The 19,297-nt window shown below is 27.0% G+C and overlaps 3 protein-coding genes and 1 long non-coding RNA gene across 6 annotated transcripts in view; 2 read left to right on the top strand and 2 right to left on the bottom strand.

The window, feature by feature from the left end:
- The first annotated feature begins 1,543 nt into the window (after positions 1 to 1,543).
- LOC132941426 (uncharacterized) lies at positions 1,544 to 3,547 on the top strand. The gene is made up of 5 exons (XR_009664161.1): positions 1,544 to 1,608; positions 1,674 to 1,777; positions 1,845 to 1,968; positions 3,062 to 3,192; positions 3,453 to 3,547. It is a non-coding gene; the product is annotated as an uncharacterized LOC132941426 (long non-coding RNA).
- On the bottom strand, positions 2,167 to 4,986 carry LOC132941425 (uncharacterized). 3 transcript variants are annotated; one of them, XM_061009470.1, is made up of 10 exons: positions 4,770 to 4,791; positions 4,549 to 4,683; positions 4,059 to 4,486; positions 3,751 to 3,981; positions 3,451 to 3,690; positions 3,216 to 3,372; positions 2,849 to 3,142; positions 2,570 to 2,783; positions 2,446 to 2,512; positions 2,167 to 2,346 (listed from the first exon to the last, which is right to left on the bottom strand). In XM_061009470.1, exons 2-10 carry the CDS (start codon positions 4,573 to 4,575, stop codon positions 2,289 to 2,291), a joined length of 1,716 nt encoding a protein of 571 aa, XP_060865453.1. In that variant the 5' UTR covers positions 4,576 to 4,683; positions 4,770 to 4,791; the 3' UTR covers positions 2,167 to 2,288. The 3 variants fall into 3 exon arrangements, with proteins under 3 accessions (XP_060865453.1, XP_060865452.1, XP_060865451.1); XM_061009469.1 differs by having other exon boundaries at positions 2,446 to 2,783; positions 4,549 to 4,607; positions 4,675 to 4,986; XM_061009468.1 differs by having other exon boundaries at positions 2,446 to 2,783.
- A 598-nt stretch (positions 4,987 to 5,584) lies between these two features.
- LOC132940864 (CDP-diacylglycerol--inositol 3-phosphatidyltransferase) lies at positions 5,585 to 8,059 on the bottom strand. Its single transcript, XM_061008659.1, has 5 exons — positions 7,485 to 8,059; positions 6,726 to 6,860; positions 6,359 to 6,512; positions 6,131 to 6,294; positions 5,585 to 6,072 (listed from the first exon to the last, which is right to left on the bottom strand). The coding sequence occupies exons 1-5, from the start codon at positions 7,528 to 7,530 to the stop codon at positions 5,927 to 5,929; spliced, it is 645 nt and encodes a 214-aa protein (XP_060864642.1). The 5' UTR covers positions 7,531 to 8,059; the 3' UTR covers positions 5,585 to 5,926.
- Positions 8,060 to 9,228: 1,169 nt separating this feature from the next.
- LOC132940081 (N-alpha-acetyltransferase 16, NatA auxiliary subunit) overlaps positions 9,229 to 19,297 on the top strand; it is a 28,396-nt gene continuing 18,327 nt past the window's right edge. The window contains exons 1-12 of the mRNA XM_061007496.1: positions 9,229 to 9,414; positions 9,610 to 9,694; positions 9,751 to 9,895; positions 9,988 to 10,105; positions 12,349 to 12,489; positions 13,563 to 13,707; positions 14,234 to 14,449; positions 14,518 to 14,697; positions 15,025 to 15,194; positions 15,276 to 15,428; positions 16,748 to 16,876; positions 17,037 to 17,250. Coding sequence (XP_060863479.1) covers positions 9,358 to 9,414; positions 9,610 to 9,694; positions 9,751 to 9,895; positions 9,988 to 10,105; positions 12,349 to 12,489; positions 13,563 to 13,707; positions 14,234 to 14,449; positions 14,518 to 14,697; positions 15,025 to 15,194; positions 15,276 to 15,428; positions 16,748 to 16,876; positions 17,037 to 17,250 — 1,753 coding nt within the window. The 5' untranslated portion in view covers positions 9,229 to 9,357. The remainder of the gene's footprint in view (positions 9,415 to 9,609; positions 9,695 to 9,750; positions 9,896 to 9,987; positions 10,106 to 12,348; positions 12,490 to 13,562; positions 13,708 to 14,233; positions 14,450 to 14,517; positions 14,698 to 15,024; positions 15,195 to 15,275; positions 15,429 to 16,747; positions 16,877 to 17,036; positions 17,251 to 19,297) is intronic.

Raw genomic sequence — 19,297 nt, 5'->3', positions numbered from 1 at the left:
ATTGAATTTAATTTAATTTAATTTTTGACTCTTTTAAAAGCCATTTTTTATAAGTAATATTAATATTTTATATTAATTATAAATATGTAATGTTTGTTTATGGGCGTTAAATACAGTAATATGTAGGTAACCAATAAACATCTATGATATCCAATACTTCATGCTTTAACCAGATATTATAAAAGTGTGCATGTTAATATAATATTTTTTTAAGTTCGGCGTAGATTTGTATTATTTTCAGTGGCCCAATTAGGGCTGAAATGTTGGGGGAGGCTGTAACCCCCACCTTACATTACATGAAAAGTTACACGTGAGGGCAATGCCTTCCACACCCCCATATATGTTCACTTAAAAATATAAAAAAATCATACAAACAAAATCAATTATTTATTTACTCAAGTATTTAAGTATACCTTATTTTAGATTCTGAGCGGAGCGATGAATGTATTAATTTTACAATGATGTGTGTTTTATTTTTTGTGTCTGTCATCACCTTTTAGGACAGTAAAAATGCTTAGATTTTCTTCAACAGTATCTTTTTTGATAGGAAAGTGAGTTTATTTGGTACTATGGTAGGTCAAAAGTAAAAATATTCCAATAGTTTCCAAAAGTGCCGTGAAAAACAAAAGAAAAATTGGGATTTTTACGCAAAATCTGTTTTCGAAAAAATCGATTTTGGTTTTTGGTGAAAATCTTAAAAAAATGACTGTAGGTACATGAAATTTTGTTTGAATGTTTATATTAGAATTATCCTAGTATATTGTTTCTGAGGCAGATGAAAAAAATTAAAAATTCATTGTCACAATTTTATTTATAAGCATTTAAAGTTCAAATCTTGACAAAATACGTAAAAATGACGAAAACTTGCAAATTATTTGAGTTAGAAATTCATAAAAAATTTTCTTTTTAAATCTAAGATTTGAAATGTAATACAAGATTCCTCATAAGTTTGTCTACCTTTATCAAAAAAAAATGTCTACAAGAAAGTCAAATCAAATTTTGATGAGCGTTTGAAATTCATATTTTTGCAATATTGGATATTCACTCGATTTCTCATTTAGCGGTTTTGTTATTTTATTGTTATTCAAAAACGAACAACTGTAGATATATGATAATTTTACTGAATGTTTATATTTAATTTTCTATATACCATAAAGTTTTGACTCTCTTTGCCCTGTTTACGGGCATTGTTGGTTTTCAACTTTTTTAGTTTTTCTATCTTAGTCCGTGGTATTTAGATATCTGTGGTAACTACGATTTAAGATATACAGGTTAAACATCGGCATATAATGAATAGAGTACCTTACGATGTTCTTCATTGTACCAAAACATATGCAACTGAAAATACACACTAATGATGTACATTTACACCTCAAACCTTATAAATGTCCATTGTGCGAACTATCATTTGGTATGTCAATAGCACTCTTCCGACATCGTCAAAAAGTAATACATTAAATGTAATACTAACACAAATACAGTTTTATAAAAAAAGCTTTTTTGTTTCAGGTACACATAATGACCTCAAATGTTGACACCTGCCTGATAAGCCAATAACGTAAACTTCGTAAACTTTTGTCACTACCCTTGATGTACACAGCTATACAAGTAATTTGAAAATAATGTACTTACTAACAAATTATACCTAAATGTTTTTTTTTGCTTTTTTGTAGAGTCCATCGCTACAAGTCCCATCATTGTGTGATGCAGAGGCTACACCCAGTGATAAGTGTCCAATCAAGGATGACCGCTACCATTGCAGTATATACCAAAAAAAGTACGAAAAACATTAAATGTAATACTAACACAAATACAGTTTTATAAAAAAAGCTTTTTTGTTATAGGTACACATAATGACCTCAAATGTTGACACCTGACGCATTTTACAACTCCGCACATATTTTCCTAATCTAGGGTGACACGCCTGTAATTGTTGACACTGTCGACCGTTTACAAACTTCAACATGGGTAATACACCGTTTTCTTCATGAAATCATTATTTATCATGTTATAAAAATGTAAAATATTATAATATATAAGTTAAATTATTAAAAAATCAATAAATAAAAAGTAGATTAAAAATGATCATGTTATAAAAATGTAAAATATTATAATATATAAGTTAAATTATTATAAAATTAATAAATAAAAGTAGATTAAAAATGATCATGTTAGAAAAAAGTAAAATATTATAATATATAAATTGAATTATTTAAAAAAAGTAGTAGTAAATATAAATTTGAATTAATTGATTAATGGTAACATTTTAAAAATACTGAATATGTTGGTTAAATTTTAATTTCATGTAATTCTTCTTGTTGTTTTTCAAAAAGATCCAATGTAGTGCTATATTAATAATTAAGAAATATATTAAAGAATTTAAATTTCAAAGATGAAGATATTAATTAAAAATAACTGATTATGTAATATTAATTGTTTACTTACAGGCCATAAAAACATGTAGTGTCCAATCTTTTAGTTTGTGGTTTTGAATCTTTGGTAATGTCATTTCCTATTTGCATAATATAAAATTTTTTTTTTATGCTATTCATTAAGCGTAATACATTACTTGATTCTTTTTGTAATTCATTCATCTTGTAATGATAATAATCATGTATATTTGTATACTCCGTCTTGAAATTATTTTTAATAATGTTGATGATTGCTGATTCCATAATATGAATTCTTTTTGTCAAGCGGTTGTCACAAATAATCTTCTTCACGACATTTGTATCATCATTGTGATATTGTGTAATGTTAAGGTTAAACATCTTAGTATTTTTCTAAGAATGAGAAGAAAATTAAAAATTGCTAAAAATGTATTTAAAATATATATTAATTTATTTACTTTATATATATGGGCATATACATTAACATCATCTTTTTTGAGTTTATGTAAATTCTCTAATATGTAATTATCGTTTCGCAATCGGTAATTAAATATAATACTTTCAGTTATTGGATGGATACATTTTATTTTGTATTTATAGGCTGAATGACTGAAGTCTTGATTTTTAGTAATTATATTTAATTTTTCAAATTTTTCGATGGTATGTTTCAGGAATGATTTGGAGTTATCATAAGTGTCATTTTTCATTATTATATTCATCACCAACTCAAATGAATCACATATATTGCGCATCTGAAAGTGATTTAAAATTAATTTAACTAATGTACAATGATGTAATATTGGTAAGTAAATGATGAATTATTACTGTAGAATGGCTTAAAGCAGTATTAGTAATATATATGTATAAAAATGTCATTACAACCGCATCACTGTATGTCAAATGTTCTGATTCAAATTGTGTGGCTTGTGGTATAGACAATATTTTATTGTTAATGATGCATGCTTCATCGTTTTTACATGTACTGTTAAAATGTATGTTTATTGTATTGTATTGTGTTTTTTGGACACACAAAGATAATAATAATTTTTGAAATACTTACAGATCAAATTCATAATTCTCATCCAAACAAAGATATTGATCAAAATATTTAAATTGATATTTAAAATCAAAAAAACATCTTTTGATTACATTGTAATATATAATACCATTTTTTACAATGACACTATTCTTATACTTATTTAAAATGTTGATGAACCTAATTAATTTTTGCAATTTGCAACATTCAATGTGCAACATTAAAACATTTTTAAAGCCATTCAAACAATATTGAATGCCATCTCTGTAAATATTTTAATTGTAAATAAATGTGTGTTATATAATTATCAAGATTAATACTCACGATTCATTGAATGCGAATTTGTTAAATTGATCATTTGTGTTAAAATTTGTTAGCATGCATTCAATCATTTTTTTTAGATCATTTTTATTATGTATGGAATGAGTATTAATATAATTTAGAAATCCCAATGGCAACTTATTTGAATTTAGTAGTCCCATCATATGTTCAATTTTTTTGCTACTTTTGTACACAATATTTATTTGATCACAGTCAATATTTTTATCAGGATAACTATTTAATAAGTTTAAGTAATAAATTAATAGTGCACAGTGAATTATTTTATGTAGTGTAATTATGTTAAAGCTTACTTATGCATTTCATACAATTGCAATAAATGGTTCATTTGCACACTATTCAGTTTATTTTTTATATCTTGTATTGCAAACTTTTTAATATTTTTGTTTTTTTTTTTAAATTTTGGCTGTTTACTAATATAATGCTTAGCCAGATGATTCATGTCTTTGATGAATGGATTTGTTATTACGAATTGGAATAAATTAAAAATATCATCATCTAATTTAAAGGTCAATATTCTTTTGTCCAATATATTGTTTTGGATGACACACACTTCATTAAAATATTTTCCTACATCAATATGATGATGGCCAAAACATTTTAAAATTAATGATATACTTTCATTATTTAAGGTAATTGTACCAGTTGAATTGCATATAACATCTTTAGGAATAAATTTTATAGCTAAAAGGATCGCGGACGAAACCTTTATTGAGATATCCTAGGAAGATAGAAGAAAAAAAAATTTTATTAAATTACAGAACAAACACAATTTAAACTTACATTGTTGTAACAATTGTTTTTTGTCATCTTTTTCGATTGAGTTGGCTATCGGGGTGGATCTAATATATATTATAATCAATTACAAAATTTTTTTTTGATTTATAATTGAATAAAATAATGGCTCACCAATAAATTCTGAAAGTGAATATTTTTTTTCGTTGTGGTTTAAATATGTTGAATATATATATATTATAAATATCATAACGACATAAACCACTTACCATGGTTATCTGCTTTTGATACCAATAATACCTATAGTATATAGTATTATTGAATCTTTAAATTTGTCCTCAGGGTGCGCAAGTAGTACTGGGAACAACTGTTTCAGATAGTTAGTTCACCGGTTAAATTATGGGAGTTCGATACGCAACATGTATATTATCTTAAATCGTCGTAGTACCACAGAATAGATTAAATGGTATTTGCGTAAATTGTTAACACGTATCAGCTGAATATGTGAAATTGTGAACATGCATAAGAGTTCTAATTATTAAATTCGATTTATTTATAGTTCAATCCCCAATAATTTTCACTCGCAGTCGTACAATGACACGATTACACGAATATCATATTGATAGCAGATAGACCATAGACAAAGTATTTAGGAGGTAACCAATGGTTGGCGTAGTCTGGGGGGTTTTGGGTGTTAGTGGTGTTACACAATTATATGTCAAAATCACGAACATTATTTTGTACTTAGATAACATGACAATTAATTTGTCATGCATAAATAATAATTTTAAAAGCGGTTAAATTGGTCGCTCTGCTGTATAGTAGGTTACGAGTTGGTTACCGCAATAGATGGTGTTAAATTCAAATTACAATTTCAATAATGTAATATAATTGTATACGAAAAACGATTCTGAGCGAAGTCAGTCAGCCTAGTATGATATTACCAAGTATATTTTAATACCGCTAGAGAGAGAAAACAAATTGCATGCTGACATCATATTAAGAAAAATATTAAAAAAGAACTAATGTAATAATGTAATTATTGTTTAAATTATTTTAGTATATTTATTTGAATTACAACAAGAAAGAATATTAACTACAATTTATTAATAATGGAAATCACTTTCAGTAAAACATGTAATAATTGAAAAAAAAAATAAGTATACAATTAAATTAAACTAATGTTTACTATTACAAAATAATTATAATATATAAATGTAATATTAATACATTTAAAACAATGACTAGAAACCAAAAATTGTAGTAATTTATAAGTACATATCTGAACTGCTACAATAAAAGGAACCAATAAATAGAGTAGTATTATGATAATGGAATGCTTAAAAATATAACACACCAATGTATTAATGTTTAAACTATATCATAATTTTTTTTCTTATTATATATAGTTATATATACTAACAACCTATTGTTTTACTTGACGTTCGTTCATGTCAATAATAGACAAATTTAAACTAGCCACATAACAATGAATTAATGATATTAATGTTTTAACAACCATTATTGGACTTGAAAACCAGCATAATAACTTAAATAAACCATGTCCTGCAACTAAAAAAAAAATCATTACAATCTATATTACTTATATTTTATTTTTATTAGTACTTACTCATTGGTCCTGTAATAAAATGACACAGATATAATGATGCAAAAAATAGTTCATTTCCTGCACACATGAAAAACAGTACCGGTTTTGATGTGTAATACCATTTCATTATCGGATTTCCAGACATATCTACAAACTTATGGCTAGTTTTACCTTGCAAAATGGATCTATTAAAAACAAATTGATTTAATTATGTCCATTAAAATGTACTTATAACTGTATATGTATTACGAGTGTAAATAGATCCAGTGACAAGCAATATCAATGATACAGCTAAGTTGGAACAAAAACATATATTTTGGATAAAAATTAGACAATGCAATACATAAGCTCATTGTTCCACAACGATCAGTTAGTTGATCTAGTATAGCCCCAAATTTAGTACCTGAAATACACAATTACATCATAAGGCACATTTAAGGTTACATAAATAAATAATAAATATAATATATTAAATTAGATATATATTTTTATAAGCTAAGGAAAATACATTATCTAACATTTTCAATCCATCAATAATTACTAACAGTAATTAGCAACAGTAGACTAACTATAAACTGATTGTATTTAAGTTATTAAATTTCCATGGTATTCTTACTTTGGTTAAATGCTCGAGCTGCATGACCATCAAAAGCATCCAATAATGCACTTATCACATAACAACTGCAAGCAACTTTGTAATTGGTTGGCATAAAGTAAATTGAAACGACTGCTAGAATTATTCTGGCATATCCTATAGAATCAAGCAAAAACCAAATAAACCTACTAATATGTTTGTACATAATTTTAATTTCAAACCTAATTGAAATATATAAATATATATTTATTAGTTATTATTTGAATCAGTTGTTAGAGAAACCTGATTAGACCCAAAACCCAGTTTCATAAAAATGAAAATAACTTTTCCAACTAGTAGGGTTTCTATGGATTCCTATAATTTGAACCGCAATTAAAAACTATTTCAAAAGATGGAAAATTCGGGATTCTTTTAAAATATGTAGATACACATATGAAAAATACAAACCTGCAATAAAACGCTATTCTATATTTTTGGACAAGTAGGGTTTCTCAAAACAACCGATTCATTTATATTTAAAAATTACTAGGTACCTCCTGTGAACTATTTAAGAATCTATTCATGAGTAGGTATCTATTTTAAAATGCATTATTTTTTCTTTGCTAAGTTGATACAATATGCAGTAACTATTTAATAAGCTATTATAAAATATGACATCTATGTAATTTATAAATAAGTATACCAAACACAGTACACATTCTGCATTGGTGAGTTGGCATTAAAATTACTTGTTAGTTGATATTGATTATATGTAAACTGCAATAATCTATAGTAACTTACCAATTAAATTTGGCACAAACAAAAAGATATTTTCTTGTTTACCCATTTTTAACTGAATGTATTTAATACAACGCTGTAAAAAATATTATAAAAATTTAAGCTTAAATCAATGTAAAACTCTTAGTCAGATGTAGACAGTTACGATGTGTTATTATAAAGACTATTAATTTAATTAAATCGTAATAAGTAGGTGCTATAGTAAACTGCAGTAGGCAGTTGGTACGGCAGTTGTTGACTTGTTGTTGTACAAGTGTATAATGTACAACACGTAAAAGTTATATTGGCGTAATGGCGTATGCAATTTGCAAGTGCTACACTACTGCCGTCTGCCGGCTGATCGCTGACGAGTACTGATCCTAGTCCGTGGCCATGGCCGATGGGTGGCCAAGTGTTCAGTGGGTACTTCCGTAATTATTGACACTTGTACAACTTCAAACTTGGCCGAGACGCCGAGTATCGACACAGGACAATGTATAGTTGTGGTGGTGTACGTGATACGGAGTGCGGATGCGCAAGAATGACCGGATTTCGTCGAGACGCGGTACCTTTCTTTCATGACACCACGATTTGGATATTAGATAATAATAATGCGGTGCAGTCACTAACTATGTTTGATGATAACATTTTTAAGTCGTTTTTTGACGGAATTTAATGCGGGAATAATTGTCCGCCATAATTCGTGATTGATACACCATACACTGCAAAATACTATATAATATTAACTATTGTGTACCACATTTAAGTACTTATATAGTTATATTTATATCTATTATGTGTACGAGTGTACGTACTAACCATGTACCCGGCACGGACGTCTGTGAATGTGTATGACGTTACGTTTCAGTATATAAAATCAGATAAGACCTATTTGATAATATATATTTATATAGGTATTATAATGTACACAGAATTAATTTAATTTAATCTATTCTGTGTTTAATACTTCAAGATCAAACTTACATACTTCAGACCTTCAAGAAGGTGTGTAACGTTGAAATACCTGAATATTTACCCTCCCCCAATCACTCACTACTGTGGCAGAAATAAGAGGGGGGAAGGAGTGTTCACCCACCCCCTGGGCAGACTTTTTAACGTTATTTTTTATTATAATGTTTGGCTTAACAAAAAGGTAATTTAATTTTAATTTTTAAAAATTCATCCCTCCCTTGGGTGACTTCTGGATCCGCTACTGACCCACTATGGCTATATGAAGCTGCGTGAAAAAAATGTTTGACCTAAAAGCTTTTAGTTTGACTGCCAAATTCTGACTTGACCGTCGTTTTTCGTAAACCTAATTGCATAAATTTAAGAAAAAAACATTTGCCAAAAAAAGGGTGTACGGTATACTAACTAAGATCCTAAAATTCAAAATATATTACAGAATATTAATATAATATGGTTTAAAGCCGGCCACCGGCTGTAAATTGTTGGCGACATATTATTTTGGCGGTTGTTTGTATATTTGAAGTTATGACCAAGAATTATTATAAGGGATTTTTCAAAATACAAACATTACATTTTATTTAATGAATAATTTAGTATAATGTCACTACTTACCTGTTGGATAAATAATTGTATAGAACTAATATTTTAAATAATTTCCCTTTATTGTTTTATTTAAAATTCAAATAAATTACATTTAAGATTGTTATTCCATGAAAAACAAATGTCAAAGAGAATATAAAACATATTTATCATTTTTTTAATATGTTTCTAACTTCATATTCAACTGTATTTATGATTTCTCTCGAAAAGTGTTATGGAAATTCTCACGAGGATCGTCTTTCTTAATTAATATTTTTTACGGATTTTGTACTGCCTGCAATCTTGAAAATTTGTCTTTATAAGATTCTGACTAAAATAAATAAGAAAAATGCCGTCGGGTCAACCCTTACCGCCCAAAGAAAATTCCTTATTTAAACGAATTCTAGTAAGTATTGTATTATTTTTCTATTAGATAAACATTAAATAGGTTTCATCGTAATATAGGTAGGTATTATTTTTCCTTTTTACCTATTATTAAATTGTTTTTTTTTTAAATTTTACTGTTTATATTACTTGATTTAACTTATACCGATTATACTTTACAATTTAATTTTTACCCACTTGTTTTATTTTATTTTAGAGATGCTACGAACAGAAACAATATAAAAATGGACTTAAATTTGCAAAACAGATTTTGTCGCATCCAAAGTTTTCTGAACATGGAGGTAAATAATTTTTCATGTAATTAAATAACACATTTAAAAAAAAAAAATCTGTTTAGAAACTTTGGCTATGAAAGGACTTACTTTAAATTTTCTTGGTCGAAAAGATGAAGCATATGAACATGTTCGACGGGGTCTTCGTAATGATCTCACTTCACATGTTTGCTGGCATGTTTATGGTCTATTGCAAAGATCAGATAAGAAGTTAGTTTAAAATATAGATTATGCATATATTATGAATTTTTTATATTAGTCTAGTATTAATGGTTTTTATTTACTATCAAATGTTTTTTTAGGTATGATGAAGCTATTAAATGTTATAGAAATGCATTGAAATGGGAAAAAGACAATATTCAAATTTTACGAGATTTATCACTGCTACAAATTCAAATGAGAGATTTGGAAGGATATCGAGTAAATATATTTATTATACATATATTTTTTCGATTGAGTTTATTTTAATTAATTTGTTTGGGAATCTTGGTTGATGTTTTCTTCAGTGGTTATTTAACTTTACAATTAAATTAAATTAATTAATTATTGGTTTGAACTTAATATTTTTAATTTTAAAAAATTGACTAATATGTGACCGCTGGCTGTAACACGATAGGTATTATCTGTTTGCCAAGCATATTATTCTGTTATTCCAAATTTTATTTCAAAAATATAAAAATAATATGTTTATTACATCAAACAATTTGTAATGATTCCCTCTATGCCATTTTTTTAGTGCATTATTGTATCTTTATGAAAAAGTTAATAATATAAAACCATATTCATTTACGGTCCCCAGCAGTCATGGGAGTAATGATCAAGTATGAGTGCTGGCAGTCAACATATCAAATAATTTCTAAAGAGTATTTACCATAATATTAAAAATGGTATATATTATAGTGTATGTTCACCGATTTAGGGAATACTAAAAGTTTTGACCGAATTAGGTTGGATTGAATCAGGACTTTTGAGAAACAATACATTTTTTAAATGCTTCGTTCATTTAAATCCTTGTTACACATGTGCAATTCAATTTATTTTTATAAGTATCAACACCTATTTAAGTACTGTATTTGAGTAGGCCTATTTTTTCAATAAATGTTGACTATTTTAAACTATTGAACTACGGCACCAAAATTAAAATATATTTAATGAGATTGGAAAATTGAATGAATTTAAAATAAAACTATAATTCAATAAAATATTTAAATCCATTTATTTTTTTGTGTGTTTATTTTAAGTATTTTGTTTGTTATATGTGCTGAATACTAAACAATAAATATTATCTTACTATTTAAGTAATTTATTAAGATATTACAATTATTAAAACAATAATTACTATAGACATGTGAATTTATATTACACTAACGTATTAATAAATAAAAAAATTTTGAAGGATTAAATTTTACATGACTTTCATTTAATTTTGATTTTAGAGCCATAGTTGTTATGTCAAAATTACTTGAATAAAATAGTCACCTGAATATGGTATTGAAAAAATGTTTTGCTATTTTAAAATATATAAGTTCAGTGCTCATGCGCATACGCAGAGGTTACAATTTCATGGATTCCTATAAATGTGTATTTAGGTTACCCCTAGATTCTTAAAAAATTCTCCATTCACTCAAACTACATAACTGGCACAATACTTAAGTGTTTCCTAAATTGGTGAACACACTGTATATTAAAGGGAATTGTTCTATTATTTGCCCTAATTTTCTTAATATGTAGTAGGTATATTATTAATTACTGGTAAACCTTTAATCTATATCCATTCCACAAATTTTAATATGCTTTTAGATTTAAGCTGATTTATTTTTCATTAGTAATTAGTAATTACCCAACTTTAAATAATAATACCTATAACTACTGTACATAATTTAAGGGTTAACTAAATGTATTAATGTTGCAATTCATATTTTGGTGATTTACATAATATAAAAAAAAAATTTAATTTTTGTTGCTTCATATTTTTCTTTTAAAAGTATTTTCATACCTATTTTTTTGAAATAAGTAATTAGTTTATTTAGTTTTCCAAACAACTCTATTTTGTATTTGGTTGTAATTTGTAAAAATAATTAATGAGAGATTAGTAAGTTGTGGTATCAATCTATTCAATAATAGATGTTAAGCCATTTATAAATAAATTATCTTATAGTTATCAAAATATCAAGTAATTAGTTATATTAGAAATATATTATGCGCAGTAAGTTAAAAGTGGATAAGTAAAAAATCACTTATTTAAGATTTTAAATAATACAATTATTTTTATTTTGGTTAGAAAAACTATGTTATTTTTATCCACTATACATATAGAAAAATGCTCCTCTTTTCTTTTACAAAATCATATAATTATACTCTGTTCAACGAGAGAGCACACCCTGCGCATTCTGCGCATCCCTCTGTGTCACAATGCTATCAAAACCTGTTCACCAATGGCAGGGTGTTGCGTGGAGGAACCAGTTTTTTTTTGGTGCGCGGCGCTGTCTCTCGCTGAACAGAGTATAAATATTGAATGTTATAATTTTTATGTATTATCCTTGACATATAACATTCAGAACTAAATTACTTTTGAATAAAAACTGTTTGTGGGACGTAATATTTATTTAACATTAGCATTTATTGCTGTTTGGTGTCTTTTAAATAATTTATTTTTCTTTAAGGACACAAGATATCAACTGTTCATGTTGCGGCCAACTCAAAGAGCATCATGGATTGGTTATGCAATGGCATATCATTTATTAAATGATCATGATATGGCCTTGAAAATTTTGGAAACTTTTAGGAAAACACAAATGGTTTCTGTAAGCTATTATTTTTATTATTCTTACATAAATTTTAACCTAATAACTACAGATATTGAAGTTTATTAATTTTTTTTACAATCTCTAGAATCAATCCCTTTAACTTTAAATTATCACCTCTCATTTTTTATATTAAAACATCTTCTTTTCTTTGGGCTATTAAAACATCAATTACCTTAATCAGTAAAATTGCTTAATTCAACTTATGTAAGTCTCTAGCCACATTGGCATATATGGAAACAAATTCTACTTCCAACACAATTTTATCTTCCTTTGCCCAATTACCTCTGACCAATTTTTCTCCAATCTAATTTTGTCACACAATCAACAAATTACTGAAATAACCTGTTGGCCAACTGTGTTACCAAATACAAAATTAATGTTTATTAACAATATTCCTAGTAAAAAAAAACATGGTTTAACATCTGATTTACTTTTGTCGATTACAACTGACTTCATGTGGGTCATTCGCTTCTACCCAATCACTCTAAGACTTGGTTTAAATGACTCTCCTCTTTGCACACTACACTTATCTGAAAGCTTTTGCGACTTCTCACATTTACTCTTAGGACTGATCCTCATTACTTACCAACCGTATATTTTTGCTCAGTTACCTGAAATCTCTTAACATTCCCCCCAAACCTCTTCTCTATACTCTCTATACTCTATACTTATCTATGTTATCTGAAGTGGTCATCAAAAAAATAATTGATTTAGTATTGTAAGTTGGTTTCGTTATTTAATATTTGTATTTGTTTTTTTAATTGTCATAATTTTCTATTACTTAAAATAATTGTTAAATTGTCATAGTCACTTACTAAAAGCTAATAAAAAAAAAATATAAATCTTATTTAAAAAATTAATATGTTGGAAAATAAAAAAAATTTGATTTAATACAATTTTCTCACAAATTATGGTTATTTTGAATTATTATAATTACTATTATTATTATTACTAATTATTATTATATGCTTAAATATCGTGAACTTGTGTTATTATTTATGTTTTAATCTTTGAGTAAATTATGTTTTTGTTTATGAAAAATATTGGTAACATCTAATTTTTGTCCTCAGGCCCCATTTGATTTTGAGTATAGCGAACTTCTTTTGTATCAAAATATGGTTATTCAAGAATCCGGTGGAGTGTTGGATGCCATCAAACATTTAGATATGTATAAAGAAAATATTTTTGATAAATTAACAGTTCTAGAGATTTATGGTAAGTTATTAATTGCATTTTTCTGATTCATATTTTAGTTAGAGGATGTATCATAGACATTTGTTGACTTATAAGTGCGTAATATAGCAAATGTACGCTACTCAGATCACCTTTACTTTGTTAGTTTATAAATTAAAGTGAATAGTATTAATATGAAACTTGATGGTGAGAACATTATCTGTGTTTGTATGTGGGTTTTTAATGATGGTTCAATTTTTTAGGAAGTTTTGCGTATATAATATAGCAGAAATTACAAATGCTCATAACTCACTTAAAAACTGAATTATCATAAAAAAAACTGATTAAGTTCTTAACGTCAAGTTCCTTAATAGGTCAATTCACTCTAATTTTTAAACTAACAAAGATAAACGTGATCTGCTGATTGTACATTTCTTATGTTTTGCACTTGTAAGACGAAGACAACAAAATCCAGTATTATGTCCTCTTAATTTCAGTATTTAACAAATTTGATTTGTATCAAACAAAATTTCATTTTTCAAGTTTATATATATATGTCTTATTTTAGGTTCATTATACTTACAAATGGGAGAATATCATTTAGCTACATTGTGTTATGAAAAATTACTACGAAGAAACCAAGAAAACACACCTTACTATTTAATGATTAAAGAAGCTAAGCAATTGCATAATGATGAATGTGTTTATAATATGCTATGTGGTTATCGGAAAAAGTTTCCTAAAGCGTTGGCTCCTAAACGATTATGTTTAACTTTTGCATCAGGTATGTTAATTCTTCTTAAGTTTTAGCCATCAAAACTTTTTAATAATTATTCATGTCATTAAATTTAGGAAATGCATTCCAAAGTGAAATTGATTCATACTTAAGAGCTGGTTTCCATAAAGGTGTTCCACCATTATTTGTAGATTTACGGTCATTATATAAGAATAAACATAAAGTACAAATAATAGAAAGTCTATTAGAGATGTATGTAAATAATTTGACAAAGTTCAGCTCATTCGATAGTGAAGGTATGGTATTATTTTTCTTAATAAATAAAACCTCAATAGTAAGTATATTTATATTTTAAATAAGAACGTAAAGTTGTGTTCTGTTTTATCTTGCATTAAATAGTTTTTCTTAAATCAGTTAAATATCAGAGGCGTTGATAAACTTCTCGAATTTGCCTACTCAAAGTTCTTATGAAGGCAGATTTGAAGTTACACCTATCTCTAGATTAAACAAATTATCATACATAATATGATATTATTATGATTCATATTTAAGCTTGATCATTTATAACTGATTGATTCGTGTAAATATATTATAATGTATATTCGCATGTTTGTTTATTTTAGATACATCCTGTAAAGAACCTGCTTCTGCATTGCTGTGGGTCTATCACTATTTAGCTCAACATTATGATTACCTTGATGATATACAAAAGGCATTGACTTACATTGATATGGCAATTGCACACACACCAACTTTAATTGAACTATTTGTCACAAAAGGAAGAATATTTAAAGTATTATTTATTTTTTCTTATAATATTTTTATTTTTTTGCACTAGTGCTATGTAATTATTCAACAAATTTATGTCAATTAGCATGCTGGTGATGCATATGAAGCGTATAAATGGCTAGATGAAGCACAAGGCTTGGACACAGCTGATAGATATATTAATTCAAAATGTGCAAAATACATGTTGCGTGCAAATCTTATTAAAGAAGCAGAAGAAACATGCTCTAAGTTTACAAGGGTGAGACTGTTATTAATATTTTTTTGGTTTATTTTTAAATCATGATAATTAAATTATACCTTATTGATAATAATAGTAATATATCATCTTTGATATGTGTAATTTTAATCGAATCAATTTATTTTTATATTTTACCAATAAGAGGATGTCGCACCCGCATGTGTTTTATACAAATGTACAACATAGCAAAAACTGTTTCGCGCGGACAACTTTTATCTTTCTGTGTTTATAGTAGTGGCTCCAAAATTTCTGAACATATAGGGTGGAAATTTATCTATGCAACAGCGTGCCCATATTTTAGATAACTTAAATACAATAAAAGTTATTTGTTTCTAAACATTTGGTTTTTTTTTTTTTTTTTCATTTGCTTATAAAAAATGATTGGATAGTGCTATTAAAAAAAAAACACGCTGTTGCACAAATAAAGTTCTTCTTTACGTGTTGTGAAAATTTGGTAGTTCTACAACAAATATGGTGCGAGAAAAGTTGTCTCGCGCAAAACAGTTTTTGCTATGTTGTACATTTGTAAGACGGAGACAACACTGCGGGTGTGAGATCCTCTTAAAATTTCTCAATTAGACTATTTTTAGCATACTTAGGACCAGTTGTGCCGTCCATGGTTACACTTCGATTACGCTTAATCAGCTTATAACAGATTTTATAACCGGCCAAATTCGGCCGGTTAAACTTCGGATAACTTAAATCGGAGATGGTACAACTGGCCATTCAGCTCAACCAAAGAATCTTGTTGTTTTAAGATATAACAGTCATTAATAAAATACTGTAATTTTTTGATATATTTATCAATTAAACATAGAGCTTCAAATAGTTTATAAATAATCTTTATACTCCAAATAAATAACTAAGTTTTAACATTTGAGCGATTAGTTCTGAAGTAATCTTATATTTTCTAATTATAAACCCTGGAAAATCGCGTATTTGTGTTTATTTTATGGTTCTTTTTAGATTTTTTATGTATAAACAATGCTGACAAATACTTTGATTGCCCATTACATAATATTCAGTGTTATTTTTTAAAGTATTACTAGTATAAATGTTTTATTTTTTTGATTATTTGTACATTTTTGTCTATAATTAAGTTATTAAGCTATAATTTTATAATTTGACCATAATATTTTGAATAGTTAGTTTAATCTATTGTATACAAGCAAAGTGTTAGTTTAAAATGCCAAAATAGTATTAAGCATATCCTTTTATGTATTCTGTACATTACTCTTTAGTCCGTGTAAATACTTAGTACCACAATACTTCATACTTAATACCATAATTTGTTTTATATTTTTATTGATATGTTACAGGAAGGTGTTTCGCCTATGGAAAATTTAAATGAGATGCAATGTATGTGGTTCCAAACCGAGTGTGCGTTGGCCTATCAACGGCTTGGAAAATGGGGCGACAGTTTGAAAAAATGTCATGAAGTTGATAGGGTAAAATAACCTTTTATTTATTTTTACAGTAATGTATTGAATATTGATATTTGTTCTGAGCTTGTATAGTTCTATAGGATATTAAATATTATTAACACATACATTATTTTAGTCAATTATTAGACTAATAATTGTTTTCCAACTGTATTTAATTTTATAGCATTTTACTGAGATCATTGACGACCAATTTGATTTTCATACATACTGCATGCGTAAAATGACTCTAAGGTCATATGTGAATTTATTAAGGCTTGAAGATGTATTACGTTCGCATCCATTTTACTTCAGGGTGGCACGATGTGCAATACAAGTATACTTACATATTCATGATAAACCTCCGACAGATGCATCATCTAGTAATGAATTGGATACAGGTGAGTTTATTGTTAATTACCTAATTGTTATACTCAATAAATATATTTATATATTCATTTGGTATAGTATTCCTAATAAGTTTTAGGAACTCATATTTTTATTAAAAGTGTGAGAATATTTCATAAAAAATGAATATTAGCACATTGGATATTGAGAAATTATTTTGTTAATTTTATCTAACTAAACTTATTTATGATCTTGATTCTTGGCTTTCTAAAACTATTATTCAATTTGGAATTTAGTTTAGTTAAAGAACTACCGCTAAAACAATTTTTTTATGATTTTATAAAAACAGAGCTTCATAAGAGAATAATTTTTTAATCTAAAAATTGTTGAAGGACAATTACTTCTATGTTTAAAAATAAAACTCATTTTAGGTATGCGACATAAAATTACACCATCTGACAGGATGTATTTAAAATGCACGCTTGGTATTTACTTCATGCAGTTAAAATAATTATAGAAAACTAATTATTTGACGTATAAATTATAAAAGTATATTTCTATAGTAAATTGTGTGGCAAGGGCGGGAAGTGAGCTATTTCAGTCGCGGGCGACGGCTACTTTTCGCCCAAGACTGAAATTGCCTTCCCGCACGAGACACACATACTATTTTCTGTCACGCCTCTGCGTTCATTGATCGCACCATCACGGCTAAGGTAATTTAGGCTAGGATGTATGTAACAACCTGACTATTCTACGAAAACAATATTTCATGAAATAAATGATTTGGTTTTATTTTAAGCGGTCATACTTGGAGGTTATAATATGAATATAAGATGTAACCAAAAGTTTAAGTTTTGTAAGGACAGTGGTATAGATTTTAGTGTCTGTTTGTTCAAAGAATACGCGTGATATCTGAGCTCAGTACTCTTGGGAATTTCCACTTAACTGCCTAGTACTTTTGGAGATTTCCACTTTACCGCCCGGTACTTTTGGGGATTCCCACTTTACCGCCTGCTGGACAGAAAAACGTCGCTTTCCAACGCTTCAACTGTCATCGAAAACTAAACTTTCGGTGCAGGCTTGACTAAAAATAATTTATATATTTCTTCTGACGTTTGGATTATTTCCATAATACTAATAATAATTGTTTCAGGGTAGTTTACGGGAACAATTAAATATTAAAATATACAATAGCAAAGATAAATAACAATATACTCTATATTCTATAATTTAAAGTTTAAACTAATGCACTATTATTTATTATAATTTATAATGTAAGAACTAAAATAAATGTATAAAACAAACCGTATAATAATATATATAAATTCAATTAAAAATACATACAATTTAATAGGTTGTGAACAACTTAATGTATACCTAACCTACTGTATAAAACCAACAATCTACTTATTTTATGTAATATACCTATTACTAATTTAGCTTGTAATTGCAAAATTGTAAAATTCCTGTCTGGCATTAACAACAACAAATAAAACTAAAATAAAAAATATTATAAATTATAATGGTTAAATGATGATTACAATCGAAAAAAAATTGGGTTTAGAAAATCATCATGTTAAAAATCACTTTAACATTTTTCAACAATTATTTTGTGGGGAAATAAACCTTATAAATTACGGATTTTGAAAACCAACATAATATAACCCGTTTTCTTCAACCTATTCAATTGTATGTATGTTTAATATATTATTAATATATTTTACTGTGAGGTGTTTTTATACATTAATTTAAACTTTTACGTTATATTTTATTATTTATTTATTAAAAACAAATGGGCGTAAGACCAATTTACAAAAATGTTATTAGATAACAAAATAACATGCAATATAGTACAAAAATGAATAAGATCTTAAATATTAAAGATTATATTTTTTATAAATAATTCCATGTGCAATGTGGAATGAAAATCTGGAAGTATTGCGGGTGCATCAAACAGGAACCCTTAAGTTAATTAGTGCAAGAATATAAGAATACAGTAGAACCTCAATTATCCGTGTTTGCGATTAACCGTGCTCACTCTTCCAAAAATTTAAAAATAAGTATGGACTGTAGATATATATGTAGTTATAATCGAACATT

The sequence above is a fragment of the Metopolophium dirhodum genome, chromosome 3 (assembly GCF_019925205.1).
Source record: "Metopolophium dirhodum isolate CAU chromosome 3, ASM1992520v1, whole genome shotgun sequence".
Taxonomy (NCBI): Eukaryota; Metazoa; Arthropoda; class Insecta; order Hemiptera; family Aphididae; genus Metopolophium; species Metopolophium dirhodum.
Note: the sequence above shows the minus strand (reverse complement) of the source record. Positions and strands in the feature narration are given on the sequence as shown.